This window comes from Sylvia atricapilla, chromosome 6, assembly GCF_009819655.1.
Source record: "Sylvia atricapilla isolate bSylAtr1 chromosome 6, bSylAtr1.pri, whole genome shotgun sequence".
Lineage (NCBI taxonomy): Eukaryota > Metazoa > Chordata > Aves > Passeriformes > Sylviidae > Sylvia > Sylvia atricapilla.
The window spans coordinates 56,179,197-56,202,732 of record NC_089145.1 but is presented as its reverse complement, the minus strand read 5'-3'; the positions used below and the strand labels follow the sequence as shown (position 1 = coordinate 56,202,732).

The 23,536-nt window shown below is 50.5% G+C and overlaps 1 protein-coding gene across 1 annotated transcript in view; it reads left to right on the top strand.

Annotated features, from left to right (window-relative positions):
• Window positions 1-289: 289 nt before the first annotated feature.
• TMEM63C (transmembrane protein 63C) overlaps window positions 290-23,536 on the top strand; it is a 32,345-nt gene continuing 9,098 nt past the window's right edge. The window contains exons 1-6 of the mRNA XM_066321993.1: window positions 290-339; window positions 19,093-19,206; window positions 19,472-19,692; window positions 20,017-20,096; window positions 21,218-21,305; window positions 23,145-23,182. Of these exons, the coding sequence (XP_066178090.1) occupies window positions 19,495-19,692; window positions 20,017-20,096; window positions 21,218-21,305; window positions 23,145-23,182 (404 nt within the window). The 5' untranslated portion in view covers window positions 290-339; window positions 19,093-19,206; window positions 19,472-19,494. The remainder of the gene's footprint in view (window positions 340-19,092; window positions 19,207-19,471; window positions 19,693-20,016; window positions 20,097-21,217; window positions 21,306-23,144; window positions 23,183-23,536) is intronic.

Below are 23,536 nucleotides of genomic sequence, written 5' to 3'. Positions count from 1 at the left end.
AGCCCGCAGCCGGGCGTCGTGCCGCCCGCTCCCCGCCGCCGGCGCCGCCGCCTCGCCCGCTCCTCCCCGCACGGATGCCGCGGCGCTCACGGTAAGGCTGCCCGACCCCGTGTCGGCCCGGGAGGCGGCGGCGGCTCCCCCGGCGGGGCCCGGAGCTCAGGCCCCGCGGCCCGGGAGGCGGGGGAGCGGCCCGGGCTCTCCGCCGCAGCGGGGCGGGCGGGGGCGGGGCGGCCCCGGGCGCTTCCCCTGCCGCTGCCGGGCCGCTGCCGGGCCGGGGCCGGGCGGGAGGAGGCGGCGGGCGCGGGGCCCGGAGCGAGCGGGGCCCGGAGCCCTCAGCAGGTCAGTGCGGCCGGGAGGACGGCAGCCGCGGGCCGGGCTGCGGCGCTCGGCGGGAGCCGCGGCGGGATGGAGGCCGGGCGGGCAGCGGGGCCCCGGCCGGTGGGACCGGGGCGTCGCTGGGGTGCAGGACGGACCCGGGGACATGAGCTGGTGGTTGGGGTGGGGAGGAAACGTGAGTGGGACTGACCCCGGGCCGCCCACGCCGAGCTGCGCTTGCCGGGTGCGACTGCGGCGGGGGATGCTCGCTGGGCGGGTACGGCAGCATCTCCCCGGGCAGCCCTGGGACAGCTCGCCAGGGCCCTGCCGCGGCTCCCGGCAGGCGCGGAGGGGTTCGGGCCGCTGGTGTGGGAGATTTCTGGGTACTTGGCTCTGTTTAGACGCTGTTTGCCCGCCTTCATCTTGGGGCATGTACCGAAGTGTTTGTAACTAATGCTTGTGTCTGCCTGCCTGATGGGTGACTGAGGCCCGGCGAGGCACAGCGGCTCCCCTGGCTGCCGGAACAAGTTGGTGGCAGAAGCAGGGAGTGAGCCCCAGCCCCTCAGTGTCCTCTCCCCGGGCACATGCACTGGCCTGCGCCGCTGGTCTGCGATGTGAGATAAAATGTCACCCCGCCGCTGTGTCATGGCATGGCTTGTGCTAGTCTCCACGTCATCCTGGCCACAGAATCCTCCTTCTGGGAGCTACACCTGAGGGTGTTAGATGTGCTTTGTGCTGGCAGGGGAGTGGAGGGGGAACTTCTCCCCTTTTCTCCCTCCAGTTTTGTTGCACTGATGATTTTGAGCGGGCTGGTAGGGCAGTGTAATGCTCTGGCCAAGCTGCCCTTGCCCGATTTAAGACTTCATCCAGATCAGTCCATGGACGAATCTTCTCCCTTGCTTGCTTCCCCATCCTCACTAGCAGCAGCGGTGCTGCACAGTGGGTTTGCTATTCAGAAACCTCCTGAACAGAAAGAGTGTTTTCTACGAGACTGAAAGAGAGAGACCTTTGTCTGGCTGACAGATGTTATTTCTGCATGAACATCTTTTTTCCTTTTAACTGTTTAGCCACCATCTCCAGGACTGATGTACGTGCCAGCCTTTTCCCCTTTCAGAGAGTTCACGGGGGAGCAGGGTGTGAAGGGAAAACTGGGTGGGGAAACAAGGTATGAGAAAGCACTTTGCCCCATGTGGAGATTTACAATTCTGTGGCACCGGTCAGGCTGCCAGTCTGAGCAGAAGAGAGACAACAAAATATGCCATTTGGGAGAAAAGGTGCTGTTGTAGTGGTTCGCAGTATTTATTCAGAGGCAAGAGGGGAGAAAGTGGGAAAAAATAGGAAACAGAAAGGCTGGGTCTGATACCAAAGCAGAGCCTTGGGCTCGCTGCCTTCCCTGCTGCCCTGCAAAGTGGTGGTCAAGGCTGGGCAACAGATGGAGAGGGAAGCAGAAGCAGCTCCTTCAGGAAGGATTTGTCGAAAGTATCCTGGCGAAGAGCCACTGGCAAACAAATAGGTAATAAATAAAAGCAGGGAGGCCACCAGCACCCCTGCAGCCTCTGACTCCATAGCACATATGGGCTTTTCTGGCTTCCCTGTGAGCTTAAACCTCTGCCTTCTTCTCGTGGCTCCATCCTGGCTCCTGAAACTCCATTCCAATTCGAAGCTTTCCCTGAGGTTAACTATTTCATCTCTGGATGGTGGCTGCTGACAGTGGTGAGCATCGGGTGGTCCTGTGCAGGGTAGAATTAGTGGTGCTTGCTTGGGATGCTGATCAGGGGTGTGTGTAGGCCCTTGCAGGTAAACACCATCCTCCTTCCATGCAGAGACTTCTGGCCCACGGGAACGTAAGGCAGATTTCAGCACATCTTCAAAGCCTGCATCTGCAGAACTGTAAAAGGATGAGTGTCTCTGCTTTAAAATATTCCTTGCAGGAAATACTCTCGTGTTAAGAGACTTCGAGAGCTTTCAGAAAACACAAAAAAGAGGGAGAAATGTTTCTAACACCCACTAGTGAATTCAATTGATATTAAACTAATCAATCACCTAAACTCTTTGGCAAACATCAGTGTGCTGTGCAAATGCTGACTCCTCCACGAGTCCTACAAACACCAAAGCCTTCTACTGCTGTCACTCCCGTGTTTCTTACTTACTTTAGTTGCTGTAAATATATTTTGTGTACTTAGCCCTAAGTCTGAAGAAAACATTGAATTGCTGATGCGATGTGCTCAGAGCAAAAGCAGATTTGCTTTGAGATTATTTCAGGAGAAGCAGCTCTAGTCCTAATTTCCTTCAACTATGGCTTGAACACATTCAGTCCCTAACCAGCTGTCACAAGAGAACTTGGAGCTTTAAAAGATCCCAGTTTAAGGTGCCTGAATAGCCTCTCAAAGCTTGTTTGAAGTTACTGCTTCAAATGTGCCTGAGAGTAGCAATTAGGCTGTGGTCACACCTTGCTATTAGGTGGGGACAATGTCGGCAGTTTGCTCACACTATTAATGCCACAATGGGACAGAGAGAGAGCGGTGCACAGCCCTTGCCGTCACCAGGGGCACTATTGTTGCTGGTTAATGGGTGAGAAAGGGCACAGCCAGTCCTTCTGGGTCTCTCTGCAGAGTAGCTGGGAGGGGGGCACAGACTTGCCTCTCCTAGCCCACCGCCCTGGTCCCTGTGTCACCCTCACCTAACATAATGCTGTCCTGCCTCTGAGGAGCATGAACACCATTGTACAGAAGCGTTTCAACGCTGGAATCAGTTTTTAGTTCCAAGCAGAGTCCCCGTGAGAAACTGGGGTTACCATTTTGACCAAGGAGGGGCTCCTCGCAGTCATAGTTTGATCTTGAATAAAGATGTGTGAGATTCAGTGCCCCTGTTCAGTGGGAGCATGTGAAAGCTTTGGGTGACCTGATTCCCCCTCCTCAGCACCATGGTCTTGTGTCTTGTCAGCTGCAGATTTGTGGGTGAACAGAGAGGAAGGCAGGATCTGAACAAAGACAAGCCCCAGTGCCCCCCTCAAGTGCTAAAAGGCAGCTTGTGAGAGGTGGAGAAACATGTAATCATGTAATTTTGAGTTCCTCTAACAGATAGGAGAGTGCTCTGGCCCTGCTTCACTGAGAACACTTTGTTATTAGCTGGCAGTCGGTGGTAGGAGCTAGCTGGGGCAGGAGGTGATGGAGGTTGAGACAATGAGCCCCTAATGTGCTGTGTTGGATGGGCAAGGGGAGAACGAAATTTAGAGAAGCTGGGGATGTGGGAGTTAGGGCAAAGAACAGTTTTGGGAATGTAGCTGGGGAGTGGCACCCTGTTGTTGCCCAAAGTGAGCCTGTGGTATCCTGAGACAAAGCCTGGGGCTTCTGCATTGGCCAAGCCAAGGTGACCGTGTCCAGCAAGGTGTCCACACTAAGGTGACACAGCAGGGAAGTGGCACAGGCTGAGGTGCTGAGATCCTCTGAGGGCTAGCAAGCTGGGGGTGACTCCTGAGGCATGGAAGTGGCTGGCTGTGGACCACAGGCACCTGTGCAGTTAGGATCCCAGCCAGCATTGGGACAGCCTCTAGTAACGTGGGGCTTGGGACACACCTGGCTGGAGGATCTGGTTCCAACAGCAGGTTGGGATGGTCTTCTTGGCATGGCTGTGGTTTGGAGCAGAATGTTCATCCTCTGAGATATTCAAAACCTGCCTGGACGTGGCCCTGAGGAACCTCTTGTAGCTGACACTGCTTTGACACTACATGACCTCCCTTCAGCCTCAGTGCTTCTGAGCTTATTTGTCCTGCCTTCTGACAAAATCTGTCCCCATGGGGTAATTCCCAAGGCAGCATTAGAGAAGTCGGCCAGGCTTCCCTTTGTCTACAGGCAGTATTCTGGAGTCTCTACAAGGCTAGGACACTGCCAGGGCTTGCAGGCTCCAGGCTGGGGACATGCACTGTTCATTGTGTTTCTGGGCTGCTTTTCTCAGGGAGGGCAGAACTGTGTGGAAGTATAACGGCAAAGGGGACAGAAAAATCAACCAAGTTTTAGAGACTTCAGAGTAAACTCGGTCTGTGCCTTGTTTGGCTCTTGACCTGCTGCTAAATAGGATGGAGGAATTGAAGTCAGGACTTAAGTTAATGATCAGAAAGCCACGACCTGCGTACCTGTTTTTAATCTCGCTGTGTTTGTTCTGCTGCTCTTTTCCTGAGGACAAGTTGGTTCTCAGTGATGGGCATGAGGTGATGCTTAGGGCTGAGCAGAAGGCTGCACCGTGCTTAAGTGAGTGGGTTCATAGCTAACGTATGGTTTTTTAGATATTTAATATCTATATTTCTTCCATTTCTTCCATTTCTTCCATTACTTCCATTTCTTCCAAAATGGTGAGTGATGGATTTCTTATTAGATAACACTTAATTATTTATTATAAATTTGGTCCAGCTGTATTTCAGTGGAAAATGCAGTCCAGTTGAAAATGCAGAATGTGACCATTTAAAAGGTGATTTCTAGCTGGATAAATAAAACTGCTTAAAATGTATGAGTCCACAAAAGAAAAGAGAATAAGTTTACAATGACATTATTTATGTATGTAATGAATTTAAGAGTACTGTGCTGCTATACTATATTTTATTGTTATAATACCAAATGATAGGAACAAAATTTTTTTCTGGGAGATACAAAATATAACCAGTGATATAACGTGATTATTTTTTAGCATTTAAGAATTCAGAAGTTGTAGAGATTATCCTCTCACAGTTCATCTTTGTTAGGCTTTGAAAGGGAACTGGCCTTTCCTGCATTAACAGGCAGTAATTTTTCAGAACTTTTACTGAACTAATCCATGTACTAAGTTAATGGAAACATTTTTCCCTCTACTTTGAAAAAAGGTTGTTGCTGTCAGAGACACTTTTGCAGTTCATCAAGCTTTAGCTCCAGGTTCTCAGCCACTGAGCAGATCTGGCAGCAAGGATATACTGCATGAATTTCTATTTTTCACTGATGAGAGGGATATCAGGTCTTATCATGTAGGTTTTAATAATTTCCAGTTTTAAATTGGCTGTCTTTTTAATTTAAAAAGTTTTTACTTCAGACCAAATCTGATTACTTTTCAGTCAGGTGTATGTTTCCAAGAGTCATAATTCTTTTATTTGTTCTGGTTCCAAGTCCTCTTTATTGCCTTTTCCTTTCATATTACTGCTGCTAATCTTCTCATCAAGCAGTTTCATTTGATTTTCTGTTTGGAGGTTTTCATCAAGCTTAATTTTCTTTTATCCAGGTAAAAACCTGGATTTAATTTCTTATGTTTTCTTCCATGAAATTTCATCAATTTCTTCCTTCTTTAAAATCAAAGAAACCCCAAACAAAGGGAATATTGATGATAATTGTGGTAGTGGCTGTGTAACCTCCTGAGAATTGTGCATTTTAAAGACTTTCACGTTTTGTTCAGTCATTTCAGGAGTCAGAGGATGGATGTCTTTGCAAATATAGTCCTCTGATATCCTACACCTTGGGCTGGAAAAAGCTAGCTGTGGAAAACCTTAGTAACTGAACTTAGAGAAACTATGACCATGCCTTATGTCTTGTCCTAGGTACATACATACCCTTTGATGACTTCAGCTTTATGTGTGCCCCAGGTTTCAGGATTCCTTCATTCTGTGTCTGGAGGACCAGCTGTTTATTTGAACAGTCCCTGCACAGTTAAACTCCAGGGGTTTCTTCCCCTCCATAATGAGAAGGTGAATTTCCAGCCCTCTTTAAAGGCGTGTTGCAGCAGTTTGTTTCAACAGAGAAGAGATGTCATTCCACATTTCTTTGGGTCTTGTTTTTTTGTTTTGTTTTTTTTTAGGGAGGGTTGGTTTCGGTTTATGTTGTTGGTTTGGGTTTTGTTTGTTTTGTTTTTGTTTTATGGAAAATACGCTGAAGGCAGCATAAATTTCTGTACATGTGTAGCCTTGAAAGTCCAAGCTGGGAGCGATACTCAGGAGTATCCATCCAACTCCCCAGCTGCTCCCTGCCCCTGGGAGCCCTCTGTGCCAGTGCTGTGTCCTCTCCATCCCTGGGGCAGGAGAAGAGCTGCATTTGATGGGACCCTGCTGACCCTGCTCTCTGTGCTGCAGGCTGCTGGCTCCCTGAACACCCTGGGGAAAGCTCCGTGTTCCTCAGAGCTCACCTGGTTTGAGAGGTGGAAAGCAGGGCGAGTGTTTGTGTCAGCAGGTGTCTCTGGATGTTGGAAAAGATGGGACAGGAAGAGCTAATGGATATGATTGTCTGGTAAGAAATACTGGAGATGTAAAATCTGTGAGTGAAATAGAAATGAAGGCCAGCTTTGAGATGTAGGCATGGCAGGCAGGAGGACGGTGATTAGCTGGAGATAGGTTGAAGGACAGAAAACAAAAGGACCCAAGAATGCAGCCCCTCTCCACCCTGCCAAGGCATCAAGGAAAAAGTAGATAAGAAGAGTAGTCTTTAGAGTTTAGAATATAGGATGAGATGGTAATTTAGTAGTTCTCATAGGCTGCATGCAAAGTTTGTAGGTTTTGTATCTTGTGCTGGTTGGTCACTGTAAATTAGAATATTCAACACAAAAGGAGATATAATGTGTTGTAACAAGGTCCTCGCTCTCTTCTCACTTTTTTTCCTCTTGCCTCTTCACCCCTTCTCTTGCCCGCTCTCTCCCTTTGCTTCTTCTACCTCCCTCTCTCCTCCTGCCCTGACCCCGGCATTCTTCTTACCTCTGAGCTTTTTTACCTCCCTTACCTCACACCCCCCCTCTCTCTCCTTCTCTCTTTGGGGTTTCCCTTCAGCCGAGGCTGGTGGCTGGCAGCAGCCCTCTTTACCCACGACCCTTGCAATAAAACCACGTGTTTCTAGAATATCTCAGGTCTGCAGAGTTCCTTGTCCCTGCCGTCCAGGGATGTCCCTAGATCCCCCCAGCTGAACAAAGCTAAGCTGGGTCGATGGGGTTTGTGCATGGCCAGCCTGGTGCTCTGCACAGCAGCAGCAGCGCTGTGGGAGCTCTTGGCTTCTTCTCTGCTGAATGAGTCCTGCAGCTCATTTAGCACTGGGTCTCTCCATAACGTGGTGAGCACTGGGAGGAGCCTTTCCGGTGTCCTCCTCACACCTGGCTTTTGTTACTTCTTGGTCCCCTCCCTCCAGCATGACATGCATGTGCCCTGTGACAGAGCTGTGTTGCCAGGAGAGGCGTGGAAAGCAGCTGGGCAGGGTTTGGAGACCAGTGTGTCCTGCAGGTATCAGTGTACCCCCAGGGAAAAAGCAACAGTGCAGGATTCAGCTTCACTTAAATATTGGTGGGCACCACTCGGGGTTGCCTGTTCAGAGCTCTGCTCACCCTCCCAGAGCTGTGGTGGGCACAAGGATGTTGGGATGAGCCAGAACCTCCATAGCATCTGTGGTTGCACAGATTATTGTCTCTAGTGAGTGCAGGTGTATTGCTGCTGGCAGTAGTGAAGTAGAGGGGTATTTTGCTGCAGGATGTGTCCATGCTTTACTGGAAGTGCTGGTTGCCCCGGGGAGCCAGTCTGGGAGGTGGCAGCTGTGCTGAGGTCTCATGCATTTGCACCTTGCATTTTCCCAAACTGGCTAGTGGTGTTTCCATGCCTCCCAGAGCAGGGACAGCAGTTATGAGGCACAGAGAGCATCAAAGTACCCCTTACATCAGTCACACAGTGGGTGAAGAGGTGGAGACCCTCACTCATTTAATAAATGTCTTGCTGGTGCTGCAGAGGCTGAATGTGGGATCAGGTTTTCGGGGTGCTCTGTGCAGAACCACAGTACACAGTGGCAAGTTGGGATGTGCTGAGTGGGGATGCAGGGAGGGAGAGCAGCATATACAGATCCAGGCATAAGGCAGGAGCGATGGCTGGGACTGGGCCAGGATACCCAGCCATTCCACAAACACCTCTATGTCAATGCTGCATCCCCAAACATCTCTTCCAGAATGGACACAGAGCCTGATTCCTAATTGTGGCAGGGCCTCAGTAGCTGCTGGGCTGTGGAGAGGCTTGCAGTGGCTCTTGCTGGGACACTGATCCCTGCAGGGTGGGTGGATCAGAGAGAGAGATACCATCCTGCTGACACTGAGTCCCCAAATCTCTTCAGCAGCTGTATTCCTAATGCTGGCTCTGTTGTACCCACCCTGAAAGAACAAGGAAGTGTGAACTTGGGGAGGTTTTGCAGCCATCTTCTGCAGTGCCTCATGTTTAATTTCCCATTCTTTTCCGTTTCAAGTGAGCAGTGTTTATGTGGAGGGCAGGGGGTGGCTGCCTGAGGAGCCTGTGCTACTGGCAATGTGGGTAAATCAGCACAGAGGCTGCCAGCCCTTCCCTGAGCTGCCTGTGTGGCCCTGTGTGCAGGGGAGGTAGGCTTGTGTAGAGGAGCCAGGGACAATCTCTCTGCCTTCCCTCCCGTTTTCCCCCTGATCCTAGAGAGCCTTTTTCCCAAGGCTGAATTGCCCATGAAGCATCTCTGATGCTGCCTTTTGGATGCAGTATATTTGAAAGGATGCAGCCCCCCCAGCAAACCTGCCAGGCTGGGCTGGCAGCTCCTGTACAACGTTGTGTTGTGTGCTCTTGCAGCAGAAAAAGCTTGCAGGTCGCTCTGTGACCACCCCGCTGCCAAAGCTGCCATCTGTCTCACATCCTCCGGGCGATGCTGTGCCTCCCAGCCCACAGCTTCTCTTCTCCCAGTGTCTTGTCCCTTTCCCAGCCCTTCTGCTGTACATGTCCAGATGTGACACTTCCTTCTCTGCCTGAAGGGAGAAAAACCATTTCTTGTGTTTTTCTCCATCACATCCGTCACTCCCAACTCGCCTTGTGCTGGTGTGGGCAGAACGGGGCAGGAGAGCAGCACAGGGGGTGCAGGCAGTGCCAGCTGCAGCACGGGCACAGCAGAGCCTGTTTGCTGACCATCTGTGTCCCATTCCTCCTCTGTGCTGGGCCACCTGCCTGTGATAGGTGTGAATTGAGGGGGGGATCATGAACCCCAGTTCTTGCCCAAAAGTCCTGTGATTTCCTTCTTATCCAGGGCCATTTGACTCCCCAAATATTTTCCTTGGAGGAGATGAGAGCAGGCTGGTGTGGTGGGTGTGATGGGCTGCCTGCTCTGCTCTGCTTGGCTCTGCTGTGCCCTGCAGCAGGTACATGGCTGTGGCTGTGCTTGGGCGTTGTGGGCAAGGGGAATTCCTGGGGGTGATGCAAGTGATGGGGACAAGACTTGTCACCATACCTTGTCACACTGGAAGGAGGTCAGAACAGTTGTGCTTTGCAGGGCCACATATCTGCAGCTCCACGTGTGCCTGGGAGAGCTGCCTTCCTTCCTGGCTGCAGCAGCAGCTTTCCTCTCATCTCCCCCAAAAGCTGCAGAGACAACTGGATGAGTGCCCCAGCGACCGGAGGAGAGTGACTACCTACTCCCTCCATTTCCCCAGTGAAAAGCAGCTCCAGGATTGCCCTGCATGGTGTATCCCATTAAAAGCTTTCCCTTCCCTTTGATGTGCTGTTGACTCAAACCAGTGTGCTGAGTGTTAATCCCTCTGGCACAGTCGGATACAAGGAGCGTGGCTGAATGTGACTGGCACAGTGGCTGCTGGGGCCATCCCCGCTTGTGTAACCCACTGCTGCCAGCTCCCGTGCTCCCAGGGCAGTGTGATTCATCCCAGTCATATGGTGTCACCCAGATCTGCTCAGAAGCTGGGCAGAGGTGGGAGGAAAGCCTTGTCAAGGCCAGGATTGGTGAGCAGTTATGCTTATGGGCTCCTGCTGCAGTCCAAACCTCACTCTGCTCTTGGCACCAAGCACAGGCAATAGAAATGTTCTAGCTTTTAGAGTCTGCACTAGATTTTAGATGCTCTAAAATAGTATTTTGTGTGTGTGTGTATTGTAGTGCTCTCAGTAAGAAGCCTCTCTGCTTGCAGAGAGGGGAGTTGGGCAGGGCAGGAGCGTTTCTTTGCTTCTGCAGCAGACCCGGCTGTGGAGAATGTTGTGATTGCTTGAAGATGGGGAGGGGTGAGGGGTGGAGAGGGTGGTGGCAGCCAGGCACCAGGGAATCCCCCAGAGCAGGAAGGTGCACGTATGGACCCAGGAGAAGGGGATCAACAGGGTAACCACAGCACTGCCTGCTGGCCAGTAGGAAGCTGTAGGATGAGGGTGCTTGGTGGAAGGGTGCTCCCAGGTCCCTGTCAGGCAGCAACAGGCTGGAATGGAGCAGAGCTGAGTGCCAGGCCCTTGGTAGCCCACCATGTGTGCTCACCCCACATTGTGCAGCAGGCTGATGGGCATCAGCCGTGAGGAAGGCTGGCTGGAGCTCAGCAGCCAAGAGCAGCTGCACAAGGGCTTGGAATGTGCCTCCTTTCTCCACCAACTCAGCAGTGAGGTCCCTGCTGCCCCCAGGTGTGTCATGATGCTCTGGACATCAGGACACCGATGTCCAAAGCCACCAGAATTGGTGGCCCAAACACTGTGATGCTGGGCTTCCCAGTCTGCATCCCTTTCATGCACAACCCAACTTCTCTCCTTGCCAGTCTCTTTCCCTCTGCCCTCAGGTGGAGTTCCCTCCGGTGTTGGCTCCAGCTGGGCTGGCGGATCCCATGGCTAGCAGGCTCTGCAGCAGGTGGCTTTATAAAAGGCATCAGATAAACCTCCTGCTCTCCTTTCTGCCTCCCACAGCTCCCTGCTCCCCAAAAAGTGGAAGGGGCTTGGGGAAGAAAGAGCTGCCTTTTCCCTATTTCCATCCTGTCTTGTTCCCCATCTCCAGAAACCAAAGTGCACCTGGCACCTTGTGGCATTGTGAAAGATGCCTGTGACCGATGGTGGCAGCTTCAGTCTGGGCCCTGACCAAGGCACAGCTACTCCTGGTTTCTGTACAGGTTTCCACAAGGGAGTGTTTTTCCCAGTAAATGTGGCACTTTTCTTCACAAAGACCTTAAAATCCTCTTTGTCAGCACTGTAACCTGGGTGGCAGAAGAAGGAATCTGTCTGTAATTGCCTGACATCCCACCACAGTTGCAGCCTTGCTGAGAAGTGTCTTTTCCCTTGGTCTTCAATGCCAAAGGGGAGCTGCCTTTGCAAAGCAGGCTCTGCATGAGGGCACATGCTGTGGTCTTGGAGCTGGCAGGCAATGAGGAGCCCAGAGATGCCTTTTGCAGAGAAGTTCAAGCCCTTCCCTAGGCCCAGCTGCTGCCACGGCCCTCAGTCACACAGGCAGCAGGGACTGGGAGTTGTTCTCATCTGCATGTATCATCATTATTTAATTGCAAGTGCAGGAGTTGTTCTGGGGACAGTGAACAGCATGAAACAGCCCAGCTTGGAGCAGGGATCTGATGGTAGCAGGGTGTCTCTTTGCTGTTCTCCTGAAATACTGTTTTTCTGAATGGACATGTGTGTGTATATGTATAGGTTAAGTGAGAACTCCAGGATGATACCTTTCCTCTTTTCCCACATGTGAGCTCCCTGGGTCTCCATTCCCTGAAGTCAACCTTGGCTTTGTCATAGTATCGTACAAAAGTTTCTGTTGAAAAGGACTTTTAAATGTGTTCTAGTGCAATGCTCCTGCAATGAGCATGGACATCTTCAGCTTGACAAGGTTGCCCATGGCCCTGTCCAACCTGACCTTAAATGTTTCCAGGGATGGGGCATCTGCCACCTATGTGGGCAACTTGTGCCAGTGTTTCACTATTCTCAAATTTAAAATTTTCTTTCTTATATCTGGTTTGAATCTACCCTCTTTTAGTTTAAGATTATGTCACTACAAGGTCTATTAAAAAGCCTGTTCCCATCTTTATTATAAGTCCCCTTTCCCATCTCTCTGTTCCCAGCTATCATCTACCAGCAGCCCAGCAGCACCCCACTCTCTGCTTGGCTTGGTCCTGGTCCAGGTGATCCTTTGCGCTGAAGAGTGTTGATTTAGGTTTTATCAGAGGACAAAGGTGCATGATACTCTGGGGAGCTAGCAACCCCATTAGCTCATGTTTGCTTGGTGCACTGCACACACAAAGTGTGGTGTGAGGGGCTGTGTGCACAGCAGGAGAGTGAAATGGGAACCAAATGTGGGTTAGAGCCAACCTGCACTGGCAGCTTAGTCAAATGTGGCAAAAATGGCTGGGGGTGGAATAAATAAATTCCGCTCCGATTCTTCCTTCCCCATCTCAGTGTGCTGGCTCCAGCAGCCGCTGGCTCGCACGTGTGTGGAGGAGGCTGGAGAGGAGCTGCTCTCTGCACAGCATCTCCCACACACTGGCCCAAACAAATCTCCCTGGCTGTAGATACCACTGTAAGCACTGTTTGCTCTCAGTTGCCAAGGGTTTGGCTTTTTTCTGCCAAGGAGCACTCCAGCAAGTCAGCATTAGTCTGCTTGGTCCACAGCAGGAGAAGGGGCTTATGCAGGTGCCTGTTTGGAAGGCCACAACCATTGTCCTGCAGAGAGTCCCAAGGGGACTGGGATGCCTTCTCATGCAAAAAACCTAATGGAACTGAGTCTGCCCAAGTGCCAAAAACCCGCCCTGCATGGTGGTGCTGGGGGAGAAGGGGAAGGCAGGGAGCTGTGGGTGATGTGGCAACCACCACAGGGACACACGGCAGAAGAGGGGTATGTATTGGTTTCAGGAGAGTCCCTGGGGCAGCATGACCCTGTACAGAGTTTCCTGAAGGTAGTGGCAACCTGCCAATGCAGAGTGCAGAAACATTTGCTTAGCTCCCCAAAGTGGGGTCAATCTCAGCCTCCTAGTGGGTTATGTTATTTAGATGAACGGTGTTGGCAGGACAGGTTGGGAATGGGGAGACACTGGGGGTAGGAGCAGGAGTGCCAAAGGCAGGCTCACCACTGAGGGGAAGGACCTCGCTGTGGGGTTTGCATCCCCAGGGCTTGGGTGGGCTCAGGGGTTGGCTCTTTCCCAGCCTTCCTGCCCTGGCTGGCAGTGAGCCTGGCTTTGTACTCCTCAGTGAGAGAATACTGCCAGAGCTTACTGGAAGGGAAGATGAAGTTTATCTATATCATTTTAAGCAGATTTTTCTTAAGCTGTCATGCACTCACATTCATTTTCTCATTTAGTGGTGGGTATGGGTGTGAGATGGAGTAGGATCAATGAAACATGAGTCCTCCTGACCTCTCCAAGTGATCATCGGCAATGAAAAAAATAATATTTGAGCAGGTGTTTTTTACCTGTTAAGGGTCATCTGTTGCTGCAGAGTGGTCCTTTGCCTCCAAACCTTACTAACCCCAACCTCTGTAGCTAACAAGCCATATTGCTGCTTGTGGTATAGTCCTTGTTTGAAAGATGCATCTGATTTGCAGCAAGCTAACAGAACAGGCTGCTGTATGCCCCATGTCCTGTTAGTGATAGGATTGGGTCTTTGGCTGATGAGCTGTCTGTCTCATACCCTGACAGGGTGTGGCCACAGCATTCACACCAGTGTTAGTGAGCCCTGCCTAGGGATGCTGCTGCCCCACAGGTGCTCACCTCTCAGACCATGAGCAGCCAGATCCTCTCTTTGCTTTTTGGACCTCGAGGCCATTAATCTTGAGAAGGAAGATTGAAGGGAGAGCCAGGGAGGAACACCTTGGACCTCTGTGGGGTTTTGGAGGGCTGTGTCTCTGTGGTCCCACCTGCTCTGTGCTCACCTTGTGGGACAGATGTGGCCCATGGTGTGCCTGCTCTCCCATGCACCAAGCTACAGGAATGGAGAGGTCACCATGCCCTGTGGTGCCAAAACTGAGCTTGGCACAGGCTGTTGATGAGCCTTTTCCCATCCTGAGGTACCTGGCTGGCCACGCTGAGTAAGTGGCAGTGTCTCGGGTTTCCTGTCACTGCAGTCCCACAAGGTCAGTCACTGCAGTCCTGCAGGGTGGGATGCTGGAGGTTTGCCTGACTCCCTGGTCCTCTGCACACAGGGCATGAACCTGATCTCCCTGTTACAGCAGTCCTTGATTTTCCCTTCCACAGCCTGGCCAGAATCTACTTGTAATGGAAGAAGGATGTAGAGGCAGTCAGCTAGCATAGATGCTTGTTTTGTAGGTCTAGGTCCTCAGCCTGGCTTTTCTGTGGTCACAGACTGCTCCATCAACAGCCTCGTGCCCTGGCTGCCCTCTGGCCAGCCGAGGTCAGTAATCCCACCTGTGTGAGAGCGGGATGCTAAGGCTGGATGAGTGTAGGCATGCTGGGAAACCCAGCTTAGTCATCTCAATGCTTCCAAGACTGTTTTGATGTTTTGCTACTCCAGCTGTCCATGAATCTCCTAGCAAATGAGTTTGCTGGCAGGCTGCTTCAAGGGGAAGACAAATTATGAAAAATTGCATTCGCATAAAAGACATGCCTTATTTTTAATTGGAAATCTGATTCTCTGGATTAGTGCCCACCCAACTGGAGAGAAGAAACATATGCTGATGTATCAACAAAACAAAGAGGGCACTGAATATTCAAGGCAAAGCTTACACGCACTGAAAATGCTCCACAGAAATTATCCAGCAAATCAGTTTCAGTGGCAAATCTCATGCATTCACTGTGAATTCACAGGCCACAAAGAGGAAAAAGAATTGCTCTACATGTTTTCTGACTTTTTTTCTGACCCTGTTTTAGTATCTTCCCTCTAAGTAAGACCTATAGTGGATAGACCATATACTGAAATTTCTGCCTTTGTTATTGCTTCATTTTCCCACCTGCAACCCTGCATACCCCTGTGTCTCTGGACTAGTCCATTGCTGTCACTACTCCAGGACAGTGGCTGCTCTGAAGGACATCTGTCTGTGGCCTGCATCTAGAGGCTCTGCCTCATACACAGCTAATGGGAAGTTGTCCTGGCACCTTCTGGAGCTGACACCCATTCAGCTTTTTTATTCACAATAGTATTTGTTCCTTTGGCCCCTGAAGATTGAGAAAAGCACAATGGCAGTGGCACAGCAGGGAACAGGAACTGGTTTGGTGATGCTATGGGTCTTGTTGACACTTTCAGATACTCTTGAAGAATGCCATCAACTGAATATTGCAAAATATTGAATTTTCTCTTTTTTGTGTGACATGAAAATTTATCTTAGGCATTTCAACAATGACTTTTAAGTGTGACCTGCAGTGCTCCTGTGAGTTTTCTTTCTGTATACCAAAAAACTTGCCTCTCCAACCAGAGGGAGATTGAACATGTTCTACAGGTCTGAGTTTAAGCTGTTTTTGATGCATGTGAGCAGAAATCTTCTCTCTCTGTTCCTACAGCATGCTGTTCCTGGAACATACACATGATTTACTTTTAGCTGGTTGCCCCCAGTAGTTATTTTAATGGTAACACTGTGGTTATATAATTTGCATAAGCTTTTCTGAGAGCAGCACCATAAAAGGTGAGACTAGCTAGAACAAATTCTCTAGAAAAGTAGTGATTTGGATATTTGGAGGAGAGTTTCTGTGGCTGTCTGGTGATGAAAGGAGCACCAAAAGGGCAGGAGAGTGGCTTGAGATCAGGTTCAGAGGAGCTGTGGTACACTGCAAAGGCTTGTGTTTACAGGCCTGAGCGTGACATGACGGCTCCTTTGGACTCCTCTGGAGCTGGAGGTTCTTCAGAGAGAGGGGACTGAGCTGGACTGGGTTTTCAAGTATCTTCTGCTCCTGAAATTTCTCTGTGCAGTCTGGCGTTGTTGGCAGTGCTGTGTGGAGAGACATGAGCTGGTTGGGCTGGAAGGGTGAAGGTTTGCATTTGGGAGGTTTCTGGGCGGGAGAGCTCAGAGCAGAGATACTAACACCATCTCCAGGAGGAACCCATTGCTTTTGGCCACCAGGAGCAAAATATCTGGTATGGGAGAGAAAGAGATAGCAACAAGGACTTGTTAGAGAAACACAACTTGTACAGATCCCTGTGAAAATCCCCCTCACCCTGCTATCCCTGACAGGATGTTCCTCCTACAAGCGTGAAGCCGGTGCCTAGAAACAAGCTGCAGGATCTTATTGCTGTGTAGTGGAGTCGTGGTGATGGAGAAGGGACTTGGAGGTTGCTAAGGGTCTTCTTGTTTGTTTGCTGATGATCTAACAGCTCCCTTGGTCAGAGACACACTCTCCTTGTTAACAAAAAGGCAGTGAATTATTTAGCAGCTGAAAATGCCAGATGGCAGTGGCTCTGCTGCTTACAGGAGGAGGGGAGAGACAGAGACATGCACATGGTGAGGAACAGATTGAGAGCATTTCCATAGCAAAGAGCAGACCCTGGCTAGAGGTCCTGGTGGCCCAGGTAGCAAGCAGGAGGCAGGCAAGCCAGGGCAAACAGCTTCTGCTTTCCAGAGCAGCCCCTTCACTTCTTACAGGTCTCTTCTGGAGGCCCCTTGTCAGGGGTCATTATCCTGATAGAACCATGCTGGCCACTGAAGTACAGGACTCCCAACCATGGCTGGGAGACAGGCTGTGACTGAGGGCACTGCAGGGAGGCTTTGCCAGCCCATCACCCCCCCCACCCGGGTGGAAGTATCAGCCCCAAGTCTACTGAGATACCCTTTGGAGAAGTATCACTATATCTCAAGCGACCTGGCAGTTCTTTTGAGAGTCACACTAATGTTCAGCTGCCCTCGCTTGGGCAGTGTTGTCTCCAGACATCATAGTCTGGACAGATGGATGTGGATACGGATAGGGACCTCCCAGGAGAACTGAAGATGCAGCATGGGCAGGCCTGTAGCAGGAACTAAAGCCCATGGCTCAGGAGGAGGGACTGCCATGTGTCTGCGTGTCATGGGGAACTTGGTGCCTGTAGCTCAGCAGCTTCTGACATCCCTTCAAGGCATCTACACAGGTAGTCAGATGGCAGCCTAACATTGCAGTGGGGTGAGACTCAAGCTCTTCTGGGCTCATAGCTTTGGTCCAATCATCTCAGGCACTCTTAGGCTTCCAGTGAAGATTTTTTTTTAATGGAATTTATGCTTCAGAAATGAAGAAAATAGCAAGTCACCATCTTTTTTGTGTGTGTTTAATTTGGAAACTGCAAGCACCAAGAGTAGTTCCTTGATTCTTCAACCCTCTGGCGGGCTTGAGTAGACAATCCTTGGGGAATCCTCAGTGTCCAGGTTGTCAGACCTTTTTTCTTTCTTTCTTTCTTTATTTATTTAATCAAGTCTTGTGTTTGAAAAACTCCCTCCTCTTCAGCTTTTTGTTTCCCTGGATGAGGAGGTCAAAGAGAGTCAGTCTCAGGCATGAAATGTGTGTCAGCTCCTGCTCCAGCACTCTGGTGCTGCCCACTCTGGTCAGCTGTGGGTTGGGGATGTCTGGGCTCCTCGTGAGCTTTAGGACAGGACTCCTCAAGCAGCAAACTGTAAGGTCTAAGAGAGAGAGGCTGAGGCCACAGCCATGCATATAAAATCAGGTGTTACTGTAGTCCCCCATCTATCACATTGACACAGCACAAGTTAGTGTTTCCTAGCAAAAGGAGATCTGTGTAGAGCTTAGGAATATCCCCTTTCTAAGTCAAATCATTTTTTGTGTGCTCTCTCTGTGCTCCACAGGGACATCTCAATTACATTTCCTTTGGTGTTGAAGAAGATTTGATCTTGTTTGGTCTTGGTGGCAAAAACTGCCATAAACACTTTGTCTCTCCACATCCCTGGAGGTCCCATCTGTCTTTGTTTGTGTTCTCTTCCACTGCTTAATCAAACCACGGGTCCTGCTTCACTTCCTCCTTCCTGTTCATGTGGGCTTTGAGCATCCCCCAGCAGGGATTACCTGGTGCTGGATGACTGCAGGGGCTGTAGCAGTGTCTCAGTTGTGGCTGAAATACAGATGAAAAGGAAGGAGAGGAATGAATGCTCAGTGACTTGAATGCCAGCTCCCAGGAGTACAGGTTATAAACCACTCTTAGGTTTTCACACAGCCTTTGCACTGGTCACAATATGCTGACCTCAGTGTACTGTGTCCATCATGTCTGCAGGGCAAGGCACTTACAGAGCTCCTTATAAACTTTGGGCAGGCCTGAAAATGTTCTTGTTGAGAGCACAAGTTCCTGAGAATAGGGGTGTAGAATAATTGTGGTTGAAGGGCCCCCTTGGAGGTCATCTGATAAAACCCTTGCTCAGGGCCAGGCCAGCTTCAAAATTATATTTGGCTGCTCAAGGCCTCCAAAGACTGGATCATCTTACCACAGACACAGCTGTTCTCTGAAGGCCATGCAGCTCTTCAGTCATGAGAAACAGCTGACTAAAGGTGTTGAGGGTGACTCCGAAACATAGAGGCAGGACAGGTACATGAGGACAAGAGACTCTGGCCCCCTTGTCCCCACCCCATTTTTGCTGTGCTATTTCCCTCTCCTCATCTTTGTATGCTAAGTGCAGCAGCCATTTGGTACTGTCTACTGTAGGCTGCTCATTCCCAGGGGTTCCAGGCACTGCAAGTTTGGAGAGCATCCTCTCCTACCTAAAGCATGGTGGTAGGAAAGGTTTTGGAAACAAGCCACAGTCTTGGCCATTAATGGCCTTTAAATGTCTCCTGCCAGTGAGGACTGTAACCTATGGTATCAGCTCCTGGGGAACATGGTGGGAAGCCTGACATTTAGGGTTTTGAGAAGCTAACTCTTTTGAAGAGATCAAGATATCAGAGATATCTCGATATATCTTCTGATATATCTTGAGATATCTTCTGAGATATCAGAAGGAGCAATTCTGCTTAGGTGGAAAGATGAAAAGGAAGTCCTCTAACTCCTGAGTCACACAAATCATGATGCTGGAGGAGGACAGCAGGCTTAGGGATCTTCCATAGGCAGTAGATATGTGGCTGTGGGGAGAGAAGCAAGTGCAGCCCCAGCAGCCTAGTTATCAATATTATAATTGCTGGGTGGTTTTTTTTCAGAAATTCAAACAAATGCTTCAGCTTCTCATTCCTGCCTGCTGACAACACCAGGGTGGCCATGACTCTACCAGCTTCCAGGACTGAGGGACAGAGGTGGTGAGAGACCTGTGTCAGGTATGACATAGACAACCAAATAGCATGGGGTTTAATGGGGTGGGGAAAGAGCAGGTAGCTGTGAGATTTCTTCAGCAACACCCTCTGCCTTGTGTCCATCAACCTCTCCCTGAGAGAAACTGGGACTGGGAAGCTCTGAGGTCACCACCCAGTCCTCTCCCCTCCCTACCTTTAGTGAGCTCCTCAGACCTTGATGGAAGAGACCTGGGAGAGCCCCTTTTCAAGCAAAGGCCTCTCCATCCATGCTCCTGTCTCTGCGTTGCAGGGTGAGACCCCACAACGGTACCAATGGACAGCAGGTACTCAATGGAGGCAGCACCCGATGGTGCTGGCCTCACCTCTCTGGACGTGCTCCTTTTCCTGGACGCGCCGGCGAACAGCACGGAGGAGCAGTGCTTCAGCGCCCGCTCCCGCAGCACTGTCCTGGAGGGGCTGCCCTTCGGTGGTGTGCCCACTGTGCTGGCCATCAACTTCATCCTCTGGCTGGTGAGCGGGACAGGAGGGTGCCATTGCTATGGGCTCTGCAGCCCCCACGTGCACTGACACCCACACACAGGTGCAGCCTGTGCAGCAGTGCACCTGGCTGGCAAGGGAAAGGGATGAGTGCAGGGGTCCAAGGGCTTTGCCCACATCGTGGTGGGCAGCAGGGCACACTTGGGCAGCAGTGCTCAGATCACAGAGCAGGAACAGTTTGGAGTAAACTTTTGCACAAGCTTGGGCTCATGAATGAGAAAGCAGAAAGGAGGGATATGAGAAGATTCCATGGGGTGAGACCTTGCTGCAGAACACTTCTCATTCTTCTTCTTCCAGCTTCTCCTTCTGGTCTTCTCATGTCTTCGGAAAGCGGCTTGGGACTATGGGCGCCTGGCACTGCTGATGGACAATGATAGGTGAGGAGGATGCAAAGCTGCTGCAGGTGATGGCTCCATTGTCTTCAAGAGGGCTGGAAGGAAGGCCAGCACTGTGGCATGACACACAGAGATCAGCAGGTGTTGCTGTCCCTCCTTCCCACTGGGAATGGCCTAGTGCCCCCCTTTCCCATGGGGATACAGTCACCATCTGCTGCAAGGGGAGGGAAAGCCCAGGCCAGCTTTTATTCCCTGTAGCATTTGGTGACAATGGTCTTGGTGCCATTGCAGGCACTGTTCTGAGAAGGACAAAGCTGTTTTTCAGTGGGGACTGTGCCACTGCCTCTTCTCCTCCCACTGTCTTGGGATGAGCTGGACTGGCTGGTGGAGGGGGCAGATGGAGACACACAGCAGTAACAGTGTTCCCTCATGTCACCACAGCGACTTGACTGGCCCGTCATTTGGGCTAGGTGCAGAGTTCCACAAAAATAAGCAGTGTTCTGGTAAAAGTAGAGCCCAGACCATATTTCCAGGTGGGCTGTGCTGCCCACCACAGCTTGCCTGCCAGAGCAAGCTCACCTTGGGCAACAAAGCATCTTTCTTTGCATAGGCTGGTCCACACAGGAGGGGTCTGTGCAAGGCTGGGCGGCTCACAAGAATAAGCTCTGTTAAAGTCCCTCTTCTGCCTTCTACCCTCCAGTTCCTCTTGGCTTCTTTTTGAATCTGGAGCTGAGTCTGGCAATGAATACACAATGTTTTCCCTTCACCAGTGAGATCAAAGGGCAATCAAGATTTAAAATGCAAGCTCTGATTACATTGCTTTTTACTGTAAAACCATTTGAAACATCTGAAAACAGTGGAATAGAAAATATGTGGTTCAACAGTCCCTTGTAATGGAGCTAAGGCTACATTTTCATGAGCCCATCATGGATCAAGGCCACAAAGAAGCTGGGGAAACTTGTTTGTGTGGAGGCAGCAAGATGCAACCCCTTTGTCCCAAGCCCAGCAGTAATCACAGTTCCAGCCCCAGTGTAGGATGCAGGGAGTGGGGGAGGCATTTCTTGGGCTGCTGTCCTAGGAGAGACTTCTCCAAGGGTGCTTAACATCTTGTGTCTGCTGCTTCTCTTCTGCCTCACCCCTCCCCTCTTCCCCTCACTGCAAAGCCTGACATCGCTTTTCTATGGAGAGCAGAGTGAGAAGGAGAAGTCCCCATCAGAGAGCAGCCCTCTGGATGCCGACAACAAGGATGTGGTGAGTGCCAGTGGCTGTGGGAACCTGGGCTGGGCTTGTCCTGTCCTGTTCTTCATCAGAAACCCAGGTCAGAAGTTAAGTGTGAGAAATTAAATCTCCTGCTCAGCAGCCTTCAGCAGTGGAGAATTCCTGGAAGCTGGAGAGTAGAGGTTTTTTGTCCTGAATTATTTGAGGCATCTATTTTGAATGGCAGTTTGGAGTGGATGCTCCTGTTGGCAAGTGTCTCACAGCTGCCTGGCTGTCCTTGCAGCTGTGGGGATCTAGTATCATGCATGGCCAGAGCCTGGCTGCATGCCTGCAAGGATCTTCCCCACCCCTCAGGATAAAGTCCTCCCACACCACATTTCCTCCTCTGCCAGCATGGTGAGGCTTTAAAGTAATCTTTTGTTTCTCTCTACCACACCAGGCTTCGCTGGAAGCAAACACAGACACATTTTGCTGCCTCCTTCTATTTCTTTTTTGGCAGCAAAAGCTCAAAAATTAGTCACTGGTACAACTATGAAAAATTGTCATGACTTTTAAAAAAGTCTAGGTAGGAAAGAAGCAAAAGATGCAAAATCCTTGCAGGTGGCAGGAGACCTGTTCAAAGGCTCTGTACCAGATGCTCTAGGCAAATGTATTCTGCTCATCAAAAAATAAATGAAAAATACTACAGTGAAAGCCAGCACACTAAAAAGCAGATTGAAGGAGATTATTAGAAGTAAGAAGACATCATTTAAAAAGTTAAACTGCTTGCAAAAGAGGAAAATCTCAACTCTGCCAGGTTAGATGTAAAATACACTTAAGAGGGGAGAAGAGCAGTTTTGAAGAGAAATTTGTAGAGAACATAAAAAGCCCAGAATCATAGATAGACTTGAGCCAATGTGGGTCATCTGCTCCTACCTCCTTGTTCAAGCAGAATCATCCTAGAGCACATGGCACAAGATTGTATCTTGAATATCTCCAGTGAAGGAGACTCCACAACCTTTCTGGGCAATCTGTTCCAGTGCTTGGTGCTTTCTTCCAGTCCTTAGGCACCTTTCCTGATCACCAGGACTTTTCAAAGATGATGCCTTGCTGTGGTGTCCACCAGCTCTCTCAGCAGTCCATGGACTTGTGGATGTCAAGTCTGCCTAGGTGTTTTCTAAACCAGTCCTCCTTCACCAGGGGAAAGTCTGAAAACCCATGTGTGTATACAGTGATGGGGAATAAGCTTGTCAGTGCACAAGAACTCAGATTGTCCTGTAGCACTCTATAGCAGTGCCACCTCAGCACTTCATAGTGGTAAAAAAAGTGCCTTGAATGTCATGGAAAGGGAAGAGGAGGGGGCTCTGGAAGCAGGAGCCAGTGATGCTCCTTAATATTCAGAGGAAGCTGAGGTCCAGCAAGTCACCCCTGAAACAGTGGGTTAATGCTTGACCTCAGCTTCCTTTGCAAATCTTTCTGCAGCCAAAAACTGACAACCTGACAGGATGCTTTATGTTTGTAGAGAGACGTCCCTGTCCCTTTATTCCCCTGCCCCAGCAGACTCCTTGTTCCCACTCACAGAAATTCTCTTATCACTACTCTCAGGAAGGTCACATGGTCCCTCAGGGCTTTCACCACCTGGAAGAGAGGTTGTGCTCATCTTCCCATCAGCTCTTTGGAGTGTGTTTTCCTTGCTTCTCCTGAGGCAGCTGCCCTTGCCACTAGGCTGAACATTGCTGAGCTGCCTTGGGCACTGCCTCTATTTGCTCAACCCCTTGCCATAGGCACTGCACTACCTCTGCGTGTTTCCCGAGCATATGTTGTGACCCAGTCCCTCACCAGGGAGATGGGGGTGATTGCCCTTTTTCTCATCATGACTCTTTTTCCTTCTAGGGATTCTGTTCCTGGCTCCTTTCTATTTACCAGATGAAGTAAGTATGTGTCCTTGGTATTGTGCCCCTGGGGAGCTGCTGCCCACAGCTGGTGGCCAGCAGCAGAGGAGAGCCCTCTTAAAACATCCACTCTGAAGAGAGAGCAGAGAGCTCACCTCTTCATTTCCTCCTGGCCCTAGAGCCTATCCCAAAGAAAGGGGCTTTAACCTCTCCTGACAGGAACCAATCCTGTAATGGCATGTCAGGTGGTGGGTTGCTTGGGTCCCTCATTCCCTCTGTGCCTAAATCCTTTGTGCCACAGTTAGGATGTCACGTGTTGGTGTGGGCTGTGGGAGACTGGAGCAAGCCAGTGTCCCCATGGCGGGAGGTGGTGGGGAGGAACCACCAGCACTG